Here is a 15,304-nt window from a genome sequence, read left to right as displayed (position 1 = left end):
CTGATAATCTAATATCCTCAATTGAACTTGAACTTACCAGTATGGTGACTGGCCTGACATCCCAGTGTTGGGCACTGCGGACCACCAGACCCTGAGTTTCTTGTAAACAACATCTTTTGCTCTGCTCTGAGCAGCCTACAGCAGGAGATGGCAGGGGAGTGGGTTCTGGTGAGGCCTGCAGCTGAAAGATCCCGAGAGCTGGGGCGTGGCCAGAGCACTATACAAGCTGCACCTGAGCACAAAATGTTGGCATTCTGCCTCAAGGATGACTCATGTTCCTGTCTCTGTGTGTACGTATGTTTAAATCTCCAGGCCCTTGCCCAAGACTCGCGAACAGTCCTGTAGTGGCATGGGCGCTATATCCCAGGACACGGGACTGAGGCAAGAGGAAGACTAGTTAGTGGAGTCCAGCCTGGATCTACCTTGTCTGGGAAAAAGAAAAAAAAGAGGCCAAAATATTTCTCAATTCATCCATTTCTACCCCTCTCTTAACACCCTCACACAGATATACATGCAGGCAAAACACCAAATCACATAAAATAAAAATAAGTTTAAGAGCCCTGCTACTAAAGAACAGAGGAGAAACACATTATTTGGAAGACATCACACTTGTGGCGGACAAGAATCATAATAGATGGTAAAGTTCTGAGGAGAAACTGTACGCACTCAAATATCTTCTCACAAGACATAGATGACAAGCGCAACAACAAAGGAACACTGCAGCAGGCTCTCTTTTGGCCACCAACCACCAACCATGACACGGAGACGTCTTATTAGCTATGAATGCTCGGCCTTGGCTTATGCTTCTCCCACTCTAATAACTTACCTGGTTTCTCTCCATCGATGTGTGCCTCGGGGCTTTTTCCTTTCTCCATTCTCTACGTCCTACTTTTCTAACTTCTTCCATGTCTGGCTGGCGTCTCCCTCTCACGCCTAGATTTCTCCTGTCTGTTTTCTCTGCCCACCAGCCTTGCCTACCCCTCTTTCACCTAGCTATTGGCCAGTCAGCTTTTTATTAGACCAGTCAGGTGACTTAGGCAGGCAAGGCAAAACAACAACACATCTTTTCATAATTAAACAAATGCAGCATAAATAAAAGTAACACATCTTTACACAGTTACAGTGATATACCACAGCATAAACCAATATAACACACCTTTATGTACTTAAAGTAATATTCCGCAACATGAACAAACGTAACACACCTTTCCATAGTTAAAGTGATATTCCACAACAACACTGGGGAACTGCAAGAGCACACTCTATGAGCTCCACCGTTTCACACAGCAGGGTTTCTGATGCAGAGCTGGGTGGACACATCATCACTTCTACACATTCTTAACAAGACTGCCTCGTTTCAAACACGAGGAAGCAGCAGGCAAACCAAAACCGAGCAACATTCTTCAGAATTACTGGCCATAAAGGGAAAGACAAACCCTGCTGCAGGAGCCCCACTGGGCACTGGGTGAGTGGCAGCAGCCTTTTGCTGAATGAGTCAAAACGTGGGTGTATTGAAACGAGGAGGAAGATTGTGGATGGATACAGGAAAGAGTAATTCGTTACTGAAATAAAACTTAGGGAGGTTTTACTTGGTGTTAGGCGAGCCCTCTCTAAAGTCTCTATGAGGTCCACAGCTCAACTAAGAATTTAAAAGAAAGTAAATTCCTCCAACTGATTTCTGGTTTGACATAAGTTATTTATTAATTAAATGCACTACATGGAAATAAATTGGCTATTTCATATCACAGTTGAATCCAAGCGTGAGGATATAAGAATGACTGAGCTACTTTAGTTTCAGTTACTGTGATAAACAAAAGAACGAAAATCTGCTTGGGGTGCAAAGGGTTTACCTGGCTCACAGTCCAACAGAAGCCCTGGCAGGCACCTGAAGCAGGCACCAGGCTGCTCTGTGGTAAGGAAATGTGGCGCACTGGACTTAAAGAGCCAGGACTACTCACTGGAGCCTCTGTAAATGCCTAGGAAGTTGTTTAAGGTCTTTATAATCAGCATTTCCGACTTTATTACTATAATCTGATTACATCTGCAGAAAATAAAATGTAACAATAAGAAAGTATTTTAATATATAAATGTTGTTTTGGGCCATATATAAGCTTCAACTTAGTTGGATAGAAAAAGATGCTACAAATGTTGTGTCTCAGTCTCATATGGGACAAGCATCTTGCCCTCACTTGATAATGTCCCCTTTATCCCCTGTTGCCCATTACTGAAGTGAGGAAGAGTAATGCTGGCCTTCCCCGTTCTCTCATACACACCACATCTCCCTACTGAGATCCTCTGGTCCTCAGAGGAGAGCCCTCCCCTCTATGGCTGTCATTAAGCTGGCTCCCAGCAGGCCATGCACGGTTCCGCCGTGACAGCACAACTGTTCAGCAAGGAACACTGTTACATAAGCCTGGGAACAGATGAAGGGTACAGCCATATGCGCCTACATTTGCTGTGAGAGCAGAGCAAGGTTAAGTAGAGCTTGAGAAAATTACTCTAGGTACTACAATGCTTTTCTAGACCCACCAGTAAACACTGCGAATTTCCTCCCGAAATCCCCACAGCTGTAAAGGAACGGTGCACAGGCCTTTTATTGGTGTGACCAGCTGTGACAGGCCCTCAGAAGAGAAGGCACCAAATTTAAGGAGTCTTTCTTGTCTAGCAAGCCAAAGAACCTCAAAGACCTAATTCTTTCAAATAATAATCAGGAGAAAATATAGCAAGAGTCCTCTGACCCAGACGGCTCATACCTCAGCTTTAATAACCTGGTGCGTGGACATAAAAGAGTTCAAAGGAAAAACAGGTCCATAGCCTGTTCTAGATTCGTTTCCAATTTGATAAGACCTGAGGCAAGTAATTAATCTGGATGTCTGTGGCCTCCTTTACGAAATGATAGTATCCTCATGGGGTATTTCGAACATAACGATTTAAATATCAAAGCAGTACTAGAATAAAAAAGTAAGGCTATTTAAAATGCAAATCATTGCTAATACAGTCATTACTTAATAAAAATAAATTTCAAAAAGCTTCACATTTACTCAAAAAACTACAGTGTAAAAACACTGCAGGAGCAAAAGAAAAAGGAAAAGATTACATTTTAAGGTTTTTACTCTGAGTGTACACACACATATGTGTACGTCCTAAGTGCAGAGACTCGAGGTCAGCACTCAGTGCCTTCAGTTGGTCCCCACTGAGCCTTGAGCTCACAAAATCTGCTATCCCGGCTGACCAGCAAGTTCAAGAGACCGTCCTGTATCTGTCTGGTTCCCACTCCACCCTACCCCACAGAGCTAGCTAGGGTTACAGATATGGAACTGCCTAGCTTGAACGTGGGAACAAGAACTCCAACTCAGGTCCTTAAACTGTGCAGCAGACACTTTATGGAACTCAACCATCTCCTTAGCCCCAACTGTTTATTTTAAAATTTCAGAATAGTAAAGCCTTTCTCCACTGAACAAAACAAGTAAATATCAGATAGGGTAGACTGATTTTCTGTTTGCTGCTATAGTGTGAACGTGTCCCTCAAAGAGCATGTGTCCAATACTTAATCCTCAGTGCTACAGGGTAAAACATTGGGGTCTTTACAGGGCAATCAGGCTATGAAGGCTACTCACCATGAACAGACTAATATCATTAACTTGACCGTGGACTAGTAATGTACAGAGGATGAATTTGGCCTCTTTTCTGTTCCTCCCCTTTTGCCTTTCTACCTTTCTGCCAAGAAAGCTCTCCTCAGATAAAAAGCCCCTCAATCTTGGACTTTCCAGCCTCCAAAGCTGTGAGCCAAATAAATTTCTGGTCATTATACCTGTCTCAGGAATTCTGTTCCAGCAACACAAAAGTGCAGTACGTTAGTCTACTATCCACTTGATTGCCATGAGTGACTCAGTTTGGTCAAGTTCATCTTTGAGCCTTCACTTCCTTCTAATGCAGTTAAAAATAAATGTGATAACCCCCAGAACACAGCAAGCTGTTAAGAACAATCAGTGATCCAGTGACACTCCTTTAATCCCAACACTTGGGAGGCAGAGGCAGATGACTTTCTGTGAGTTCAAGGCCAGCCTGGTCTACAGCAAGTTATAAGACAGCCAGATTACATAGTGAGATCCTGTCTTGGGAAAGAAAAAAAAACCCACCATCCAGTGAATACTAATCAACAACATTTTAAGGAAGGAAGGACTCCCTCCTGTCTTGTTATTTATAAGAACACGGATAGGACTAGAAATCACTGGATTAAATAACGCAAGCACAGAAGGCAAGTTCTACATGATCTTACTCACACAAGGAATCTACAAACTTTAACTACAAGCTTCCCAAGAGAGCAGGGAAGAACAGGGAGAGCAGGGAGGGTCAGCAGGTACTGGGTTGTGCTGGAAAGGACCGAAGTTCAGGTGTGCTACTCACAGCAGGGTGACAATGGATGATGGTGTACTGTTTCAGTAAGCCGGTGGAACACACTCTGAATGTCTCACCACGGGGATTCTGTTTGTCCTCGTCCTGTACACCTCGTGGATCTATTTCAGAGTCTAGAAAGAGCCTGAATACCTAATATTAATATCTGCTTACGAAAAAAATGTCCCCTTTTGCCAAAAAAAAAAAGATAGCTGGACAAGGTCAGGGCTAGTCTGTAACATGAAGACCTTAGCACAATTTCAGTCTGCACAGGCATGAAATCTATGACCCAATCAGGGAAGCTAAATGACCCATTTTTACAAATACAGAGCACATTTCGTTTTGCCTTGATTATAATATCTGACCCAAATAAACATCAAATAGATAATTATATGGCACTGACATTCAGTTATTAATATAAAAATTAAAGTCAAGCTTATTTTCTTTTTTTAAAAAAATAGCTATTTTATAATTATGAATAGCAGCATGTGGTCAGTGCGGTCATCAATGGTCACCATCATCACTTTTGGGGGGGAAGCAATAGAATCAATACTCCTTCTGCTATCAGCCAATTCTATGACCCTAGCCATGGAAGCCTGTTATCTCATCTGCAAGGCAAGCAAGTCATCTGCCCCCAAGGAAGTTTTGAAGATTAAAACACCAAGCACAGAGGGTTTCTCCAGTAAATGTCTCCTCGTTCATCTCCCTTTATATTTTAAAATTTAATTTCACAAACCTTCCAAACAGTTCAAGGCAGGAAAGAGTTGGTCTCAGAATGAGAGTGACACAATTAGGAGCCACGGCCTGAGCTCTGGCTGCCAGAGAGGCCAAAATAAAAAGACAGATTTTCCCAACTGGGATAATTGTAGCACAAAACAGTATAGTTGGAAATGGTCTGATAAAAGTGCCAGAACCTAGCCACTCTTCATAACCTTGTTTCCACGAAGAGATGTTTTCCAAATCCTAAATATTTCTCTCATGAATGAGCTTCCAGAATACAACCTTGTCAGTTCAGTAAGCAGGTGTGGAAACGGCTCCAGAATCCAGAGATGAGATGGAGTCTATGTTTCCTTGTCTGCTCCCAGTCAATCAAAGGCACTTAGACAAGATAAACTCACCCTGTCTCATCAATGGCATGATGTTGTTCAACTATATATTAAGGGTTGCTTTTATGACCTGTAACATGATGTGATTTTGGGTTTTTTTTAAGTCTTGGAGTATTTTTTTCTATTAACAATGTTGATCAAAAATAATCTAAAATAGGAGAATATGTAAATGTTTACTTTCCCTGTGCTTCACACTAATATGTACTATATACATTACTGAACTTCATATTAACACGTACTACATACATTACTGAACTTCACACTAACACGTACTACATACATTACTGAACTTCACACTATCATGTACTACATACATTACTGAACTTCACACTAACATGTACTACATACATTACTGAACTTCACACTAACATGTACTACATACATTACTGAACTTCCCATTATCACATAAAAGAAATGACAAGATTATAATGAGTGCCTAACCTAGAAATCATTTGATTTTGTCTTTCTCCTCCCCAAACTATTTGAGGGTTAAAGATCTATCTCCTCTTGGTCAGGGTAAATATATGTTTAATTATTTGTACTATAGATAATCATATTTCCTTGCACTTGAGTACATTTTAAACCTGACTTAAAAGTCTTTTTTCCCCAGTTTTTTGAGTCATGTGACAATCACAATATTAATGACAACATCGCAAATTCAGAAGAAAACTTTGGTAAGATTACAACAACAATCACTGGAGAATTTGTATTTTGATTTTTAGGTTAGTTTACCATCTTGGGCAAATGAAAGTTAAAGTGTGAGCAAAATATTGATCATGGTCTCCTTATTTCTTGACAGATATCAAAATAATCCAAGTAAGTAATCATATTTCACTCTGAGCAATTTTTCTTTAAAGTCTTACAAACTGCACTGCAAAAGATTCCTGTAAATAATAAAAGGAGCTTTGTAGCAACTAGGTAACTAGAGCAAGCTTTGACAATGACGCTTGTGGCGGAGTCCAGCATCTTCCTGAGGAGCCCTGACTTCCTTTTCCACTGACTGAGAGCTTAGAGAAGTAATAGCCATAGAATTCTAAAAATCACACCCTACATAAAAACCAAAAATGCAAATTAAAGCCTATCAATTTCGCAAAGTATACAGAGACACCAATGATGTCACAACTCCATGAGACAGTGGTCTCATGAGGCAATGGGGTAGCATTTAGAGCATCAGTGGGGTACCCATCCTGGAAAGCAAACTGGCCATGAATAGTGAGGCTCTTTAAAAAGTCCCACTCTGTCCATTACGAATCGTACTTCTAGGACCCACATCTAAATCCCCATCAGATCATAATGAGATCTAAATATAATATTCAATAAGTATTATTTGTAATATTGAAAAGCCACAAAATTTAATGGTTGGCAGTATGAGAGGGCACACAGAACGGAACATTATATAACAGCATTACTATTTGGTGAACTGAACTATTGTATAGACATTTAAATGACATATTTCAAAGAAATACCTACTGTCTCCTGATTTTAAAAGATACCAAGTGTAAAAGGAATGATGAAATTTTACATATGGTATTCCATTTTTGTTATGTTTACTCATTATTATATAATAAATACATACGCTTATGGACAGAAAACTATACAAAGTATTCATGTTTGTAAAGAACATAATGAGTAATTTAAAATTCTTAGTATAACATGGACATCATAACATGTAAACCACACTGAAAACCACAAATGTTCGCCCACTACTCATGGAAAGCAATAGGCATTATTTCCTCTGTTGATCAGTCTAGGTTATGGGCATTACTTGGTTGTGATTGAAGCTTCTTTCTTTATAGCTGGACATCAAATTCAATGGTTAAAAAGAGGGAGGGGAAGCAGAGAGAGGGAGTGAGAGGAGAGGGGGGAGGTGAACTGTGGTCAGGATGTAAATAAACGAATAAATTTAATTAATTTAAAAAATGCCTATTCAAAGTTAGGCATTAAATGAGAAGAAAACTTTGAACTTCTCTGAGCATCTTTATTCATTTTATTTTCTTTTTCATGTGTTTACAGATGCTGATTTTTCCTCAGCTCAGTTTTGTTGGAATCATACTAAATAAAATATTAATTCTATAAAAAAGAGAATATTAAGGAAATAAAAGGAATTTCTTAAAGGACTTTGGATCTTATAACGTGACTAGGTGGCAATCAATTAGCAGCTTTGTCTATCTAGAATTCAAATGGAAATTATACCTTGTGATAATTCAAAACAGACATTTAAAAAATCAATATTTGGATAGAGAAACAGCTCAGTTAAGAGAGCTTGCTGCAATTCCAGAGGCTCTGGGCTCAGCTCCCAGTACACACTCACTCAACCACTTGTAACTCCAGCTCCTGAAGACTGACGCCCTCTCTGACCTCTGTGGGTATCACAGACAGGTGGCATACACACATGCACATATGCATAAAATAAAGGTAAGTTTTTCTTAAGGATCAACCACTTGTCCACAGGAAAGTCAATTTTCTTAGTCCTGCCTTTTTTCTTTTCAATTTACTTCAAAAAATTTGCCAAGTTTAATCATTTAATGGCAAAATATCTACCCTCAGAGATGAATATATTGTAATAGGAAAACCAGACAATAAATGTGGAAGACAAGGTAAGTTCACATGTTGATGCCATGTTAGGCTGTGTTACAGAGTTTAGATTTTATTTATTTTATTATGAAATCATCGCTTGCCTTTAAGAATGTAGCACTTACAAACTCAAATACCTGGGAGGTGGGGACAAAACCTCCATCTGAAAATAGGCAGGCAGACAGGCACATGAGCACAGGCACGCATGCACACACACACACACACACACACACACACACACACACACATTTAAAACAGCCACCACCCCTTCTCCAGCTCCTATGATTCCCAACAGGTCATAGTGTGAACACTTGTCCCCAGCTAGCAGTATTGTTCCAGGAAAACTGGAGCCTGGCTGATGGACTGGGGCCACCACAGGCAAGTCTTTGAAGGTTCTACTCCAGGCCGCGGCTGGAGCCTGCTCTCTCTTCCTGCTTTCTGATCTCCCGTGAAGTGGGAGAAGCCTCCTTCCTTAGCATTACTGTCATGTATTTTGGTCAGAGAGACACAAAAGAAACAAACATCTTATTTCACTCCAGATTTCTAATTTCACATCTATAACTGCTTCTTGTGCAGCCTTCTGGAAGATTTCAATGTGCACAAGAGAACAGATGTGTTTCTTCTGCCATGAATGTCTTTCCGATTCTTTCCACTCATACGCTGGACTTCTTACGCCCTACCCCATGTTGGGCGTGCACACATGTGCATCATGACTTGAACCCAGGCCCTTGTACCTGCTAGGCAACAACTTTCTCCTGAAGCTACGCCCAGCCTCCTTTCACTGGTTTATTTAATGGCTACCATGGTTTACAGTGGTTTATTTCATTATCCTCTTCAATGTGCATCATTACTGTTTTCCATTAGTTTTCTGATTTTGAACACACTACAACTAATATTGCTGAGCTTTGTTCTTCATGAACACATTTGTATAGAGGGTACAGAGATCTCTGTGCTCCCAGACACATGCTAGGGGAGCCTGCAGTGTTGGCACACAGAGTTGTTCCTTCAAGAAAAGGAACACAAAACAGTTTTCTGCCCAGAAGGCTGCAGCAGGTGGGCCTTCTAGCCTGGTGACCTCTGTGCAATCTGTGTGGCTTGGAGGCCTTCCAGCACCGGACCCCTCCGGACCATTCTTGTAAACTTGTTTTTCTCATCAGTCTTTAGAACCTAGCTTTATCAACAGTGCCACATGTCCTTTATCAGGAGTTTGGATGCAATTATGTCTGAGCAGCATTTAGCTTACTTTGCCCCTTGGAGACTTAGGTATGCTTCGCTGGCATGCAGGATCGAGTTAGTCATCACAAGAACAGTTTTCACCAGGCGGTGCCGTGTTTAAATAAGTAAGACTCAGGGTCAGACTTTCAAAGTTTGAACCAACAGTGGCTACTGGGCCTTCTTGCCTCCCACAGTCTGTCTCTGCTGCCCATGAAGATCAGAGATCCCTCGCACATTTGGGAGAAAAAGAATGTTGGAAGTGTAACTGTTGAATCCAAACACGTGTGCAATGTCTTCTGTCTTGAGAGAGGGTCCCTGTCAACAATGCAGAACTGCACCGGCTCCCACTGCCTCCAGTGGCAAAGCTGCTGATTCATCTCCCTTATTAACAATGGACATCGGTGGGTTCCTTACAGTTAGATTTTTTTGTTTTTGTTTTTAAATTTATTTAGCTTTATTTTATGTGCATTGGAATGAAAGTGTCAGATCCTCTGGAACTGGACAGGTGTAAGCTGCCATGTGGGTGCTGGGAATTGAACCGGGTCCTCTGGAAGAGCAACCAGGTGCTCTTAACCACTGGGCCATCCCTCCAGCCCTAAAGTTAGATATTTTATGTTTTAACTTGTGGTATTTGCAAATAAGAGAGCCAAATACATCCCCATGAACTCAATGGATACTACAAATATTTCCTGTATAATTAGATTATTTATAGTCTTTACCCTATGTTCTATGAGGCACTTGAAAGAACATTTAATAGTTTATGCAATGTTTTAAGAAAGAAATATGTTTCCTTGTAACATTCATAGAATATTTTAGTTGATTATCAACACCTAAGAAACACCCAACAAAATACTGTAATTCCTGGAAGTATTTCATTTCCTGTGCTTTTACCCACATCTCTCTAAGTCAACTTTAGATTGAAAATACTTATGCTAATATGTTAGGGGAGCTCCTATGTTAATAAGCAAGTTAGAAGCAGCAACTGAAAACGAAGAAATCCTGATCTTTAGCTAACACCTGAGTACCAGCCACCTCATCCAAGCTCTCCTTTAGATCTAGATGACGACATTCCTAAGAACAAGAACATCGAACCCTAAATCAAACCTGTGTAGAAAGAATAACAACATCGATCTTTCACTGACACATGAGACTCTCTCTCTCCACTTTACAAGTCAATTTCACAGAACCCTGGAGCAGTCGGTCATGGGCTGGCGGGTAAGAGCTTACCTGGTCTATGTAAAAAGCCGAGCCAGCTCGGATCTCCCGGCGCTGTTTGAGGTCAGTTTCAGTGGTGTCTCTCGACAGGGCAATGTATTCCACCTCTCGTTTGGTCAGTTCCTGTAGAACACAGAGCAAAATTATTCCAGAGCTAAAAATCAAACTATCATCCTACAATTTAGACTATTCAACAAAGTCACTGCCTAGAGAAGAGCATTATAACTATAATTATGAATTGAAAATATTTTGAGTCTTTGAAATTTTTCAATAAATTGGATACCAAAATATACAAATGCCAGGTATAATGGGGCTTGTCTTTAATCTCAGCACTTGAGAGGCAGAGGCAGGTGGATCTCTGTGAATTCAAGGCCGGCCTGGTCTACATAGCAAGTTCTAGGCTAGCCAAGGCTACATAGGAGACAATGTCTTAAAACTTCCCCTCAAAAAAAAAAAACTGCACACACATGCACACACATTATATAAGAGCACACATATTTCACATAAATATACACAACACACATGTGTGCTCACACATATACACACACATATGTATACATATATAAACACATTTGCTCACAGACATTGCATACACACAAATACACCCACTGTGCTCACACACATGTACACATACATATGTATACATATATAAACACATTTGCTCACAGACATTGCATACACACAAATGCACCCACTGTGCTCACACACACGTACACATACATATGTATACATATATAAACACATTTGCTCACAGACATTGCATACACACAAATGCACCCACTGTGCTCACACACACGTACACACATCCTTAGAGCTTCATTTTTACTGTACTCCGTCCTACTACTTAAGTACCGAGAATCAAAATTGAATCCTGAAAACCTAAATTTATCCTGTTGAATTCTTTTTCAAATATCATGAATAATTATTGGGCAATTTTCCTACAAGTCATAACAAATTTTGTAAGTAATATTTAACTTTTTTAAAGTGTGGTTACAATTCATTTACTCCATTGACCAAGGTTTGGCGACTGAATACAACATTATTGTTCAATACCTTACCAAGTGTGAAACAAAGACTAGACATCAACAGCTGAAGCAGATGGAAAAGAGCAAGAGGAAGAGAAGGAAGAGGAAGCTAAAGGAAAGGGAGAGAAGAAAAACCTGTCTACTCCCCCAAAACATTATGTGATCAAGGGGGGCAGAAAGACATCTAGAATATACCATCTCAGAGTAGTTTACCTACTTGGAGAACAATGTTGTCGTAACCTAACAACTGGATGCATTACCCTTGCTCTTACAACGGTGAATTAGGAACAGTGACACTCTCCAATCAAATAAAGGGGATAATAAACTTTTACTAATAAAAGAAATTAATTTACTTAAGGATACAGGGAAAAGTTGACAGATCATGTCATTACAGGAGAAGGAGCTTTTCACTCAATGGGATTGTGTTTCCTTGCAACTTATCCCTGTTACATTAATGAACAATACTTTATTGTCATTCAGTTCTTTTAAATTTCTGTTCCAGATTGCCATAATTTCAAGTTTAACAAAAAAGAGACAAACGTTTAAAATAGAGAAGATGCATAATCATAAAGATGTAATAATATCAAATGATATTTTCCTATTCTAGAATACAGTAATTCTCTCCTTTTAGCAGATACTCACTTCCTGCTTCCAGAACACATCACTAATAACATCATGTCTGCTTCTTTAAATGGCTGAACGTAACTCCCTCCCTAAAACCCTTTCATTTACAATGATTGGCAAAACTCTCTCTCTCTCTCTCTCTCTCTCTCTCTCTCTCTCTCTCTCTCTCTCTCTCTCTCTCTCTGTCTGTGTGTGTGTGTGTGTGTGTGTGTGTGTAGACTTGTCAGGCTAACATAGAACTTTGATTCTCCTGCCTCTGCCTTTTAAGTGCTGGGATAAAAGGTGTGCACCATCATGACCAGCACCTCTTATTATCAAAGAGCACCACAGTTTAATCTTGAACTACTAACCTCAGTCTTGATGGCCTCCTTCATCAGCTAAGCACCAGGCACTACCAGGCACTACTTCATGAAAAAAGGAGGGAACACACCAGAAGAGGCAGCAGAAGGCAGCTGAATCATTTTAAATGATCTAAATTCTTCTTTAATATCACAGACAAGTAACAAATTGTCTATCAATTTTTATTAGCTTCAGCAAGCTTGCTCCCAAAATGTTATCCACTCAGGACATTAACAAGTGAAGACTTATATCTGGTGACAACAGTATTCACTGAAGTTTGCAAGGTGGCAGGGCACTATTGAATTGTCATATATGTTTGGCTACTTCAGATCTATTTTACCACTTGAAATTTGGGGGTAACAGTCATGTGGCTTCACACTTGTAGTCTTACATTGCATTGTTAAACTAAATCCCTATGATATCTTAGCCCTCTCATTCCACATTTCTAAGAATTTCAAAGCCAGGACAAAAACAAAATCTCAATGACATATCATAGTCTTTGAAATGAGTGGAGGAAAGTACCTCATTCTTAAACAAGACCCTTTCGCTTTGTGTGCTCAGGACAATGCTACAGGGTCGGACACACCTCACAAACTGACTCTGGGCATGGATAAAAGAGATGAAAGTTATAGGCCAGTGGGGGTTCTGTGTCTGATTTGTCTATTTCACTTTTCTTCTTCCTGCCTCATAAACATTATGAAGTTCTAAAGGAAATTTGGGGCTGGAGAGAGGGCTCAGCAGTTAAGAGAGTTCTGTGCTCATACAGAAGACTGGAGTTTCACAACCTCCTATAATTCCAGCTCCAGGAGACCTGATGCATCCTCTGGTCATGGGGAGCATTCACATGTGTGTCCGTGCACACACATCACACAAACACACACACACACACACACACAAATTTAAATAAAAGATAAACTAAATGTGCCACTGAGATAAAGCATATAAAACAGATTTCAACAACAAAGAAATCAATTCTTCAATTATAAATAACACAAGGAAGTTTTAACAAGAGGAGTTTTTTTACATTCTAAAAAGACATTCAGAACACAACTTCATCTGAGGTGAATCATTCTTGCCTAAATCAGGAGAACAATGCCTATTAATACTGACAGGATAACAGAAAGGCCTTTAAATGTTCCTTTTGGCATTGAGATCTAAAGATTTCAATTCACATAACAGTTTTCAAAGAACTAGCATTATACAAGAGAACAGTGTCAAAGAGGTGAAATGGCGGCTCAAGTCTAACCCCATCATTTCCTAGCTAAAGACTGAGTGAAGACTGAGTGGATCAGCCAATCTTTGTTCATTTGTTTTCTCACATATAAAAGCAGTATGTAGGCATGGCATTAAAAATATCCTACACCTTGAGTCCCCTCTAAAAACCACACAACTTCAAAACCTCAAAGGAACTGCTTCATCTTTTAAGTTGTGAGCCTGTGATAAGGAAATATTCCCTGAGTAACATAGGAGAAAGACCTGTAGTGTTGGGTTTTACAGTCTCAGGGCTGCTGATTCTATCTGCTCACTACTCACTGCCTCGGTTTAGATTTCTTTTCTTCTGAAAGTGGAAGGCTTTCTAGTTACAGAACCAGGAAAAAAAGTGTGTGTGTGTGTGTGTGTGTGTGTGTGTGTGTGTGTGTGTGTGTACATACATACATCTATATCTATGCAAGCTACTATATATGTGTATATACATCCATATATCTATGCAAGCCTCGGTTCTGAAAGGTCAGTGCACAAGGGCTTCCCAAGTAACTTCTGCTGAGCTCTTTATGAGCTAGTCATCGCTTGATGACAGTGCTTACCCTAGTGCAGCTAATTCTGCTATATTTATAAATTCTTCACTTTCATTTATTTTCTACCCTTTATCAAAGCTAAGACCCTTAGGAAGTGACAAGAATTGATTGCTCACCAAGTACTGCATGGCAACAGAGCGCCGAAGAGGCCCAGGAGGTCCTATGAGAAAGATATCTTGCCCCAACAGATCCTTCTGCATTATCCATCTCAGATGCTGGACTATGGACTGAGCTGGAGATTCTGAAACTTTGAGGAAAATAAAGAAATAAAATTCAAATTTAAGTATAATAGTTTTGCTATATAATTATATAAATCCCCAAATAACATAGTCTATGTATTTAAAATATGCATTTGGATGGAAAGAAAGGAGGGAAGGAAGGAAGGAAAGAAGGAAGGAAGGAAGGAAGGAAGGAAGGAAGGAAGGAAGGAAGGAAGGAAAGAAGGAAATGCTGGCAAAATTTCTGTTTCATATTAAAGTTATTATCAATGCTAAAACAGAAAAAATATCAAACAGACATCAAAGGATCATATGTCCTACATTTCAGACAAGATCGGGCGCGTTCAGGGAGGTATGGCCGTGGACTATCCTACATTTCAAAGCACATGAGAACACTGGTAAAATCATCTATAGGTGTCCTTAAAGGAATGAAAGTGCTCTTTATGGACGAGTGAGGAACTGGTATCATTATTTCATCAGTTTCAAAGCCTAACCTTTTTATTCCAAAGGGAGATATGGCCAAATAATTCCAGACAAATAATGATCGTTACAGACACAAAAAGCTAGAGTCTGTTCAAATCTAAAGTAGCACTGGTTGGAAGACACGCAAAGGAATTTATAATTCAAGTCCACTCTCTACACCACCTGGTGCATGCACATTTCCTAAGATATCAGCACATGTCTACTCACAATAGATAGGGCATCAATAGCAAAGCAAAAGAATAATTCTGTCCAAGTCCAGTTTGGTGAGCTAAAGAGTCTATTGACTTTACTTACTAGAGGATGGGTGTGTGAAG

General features: G+C 39.9%; 1 protein-coding gene across 1 annotated transcript in view; it reads right to left on the bottom strand.

The window, feature by feature from the left end:
• Positions 1-15,304, bottom strand: part of Vwa8 (von Willebrand factor A domain containing 8) — a 304,908-nt gene that overhangs the window by 254,321 nt on the left and 35,283 nt on the right. The window contains exons 3-4 of the mRNA XM_075950004.1: positions 14,406-14,536; positions 10,518-10,628 (exon numbers count right to left, since the gene is read on the bottom strand). Of these exons, the coding sequence (XP_075806119.1) occupies positions 10,518-10,628; positions 14,406-14,536 (242 nt within the window). The remainder of the gene's footprint in view (positions 1-10,517; positions 10,629-14,405; positions 14,537-15,304) is intronic.

The sequence above is a fragment of the Microtus pennsylvanicus genome, chromosome 15 (genome assembly GCF_037038515.1).
Source record: "Microtus pennsylvanicus isolate mMicPen1 chromosome 15, mMicPen1.hap1, whole genome shotgun sequence".
NCBI lineage: Eukaryota > Metazoa > Chordata > Mammalia > Rodentia > Cricetidae > Microtus > Microtus pennsylvanicus.
This window is presented reverse-complemented; position numbering and strand designations above follow the sequence as displayed.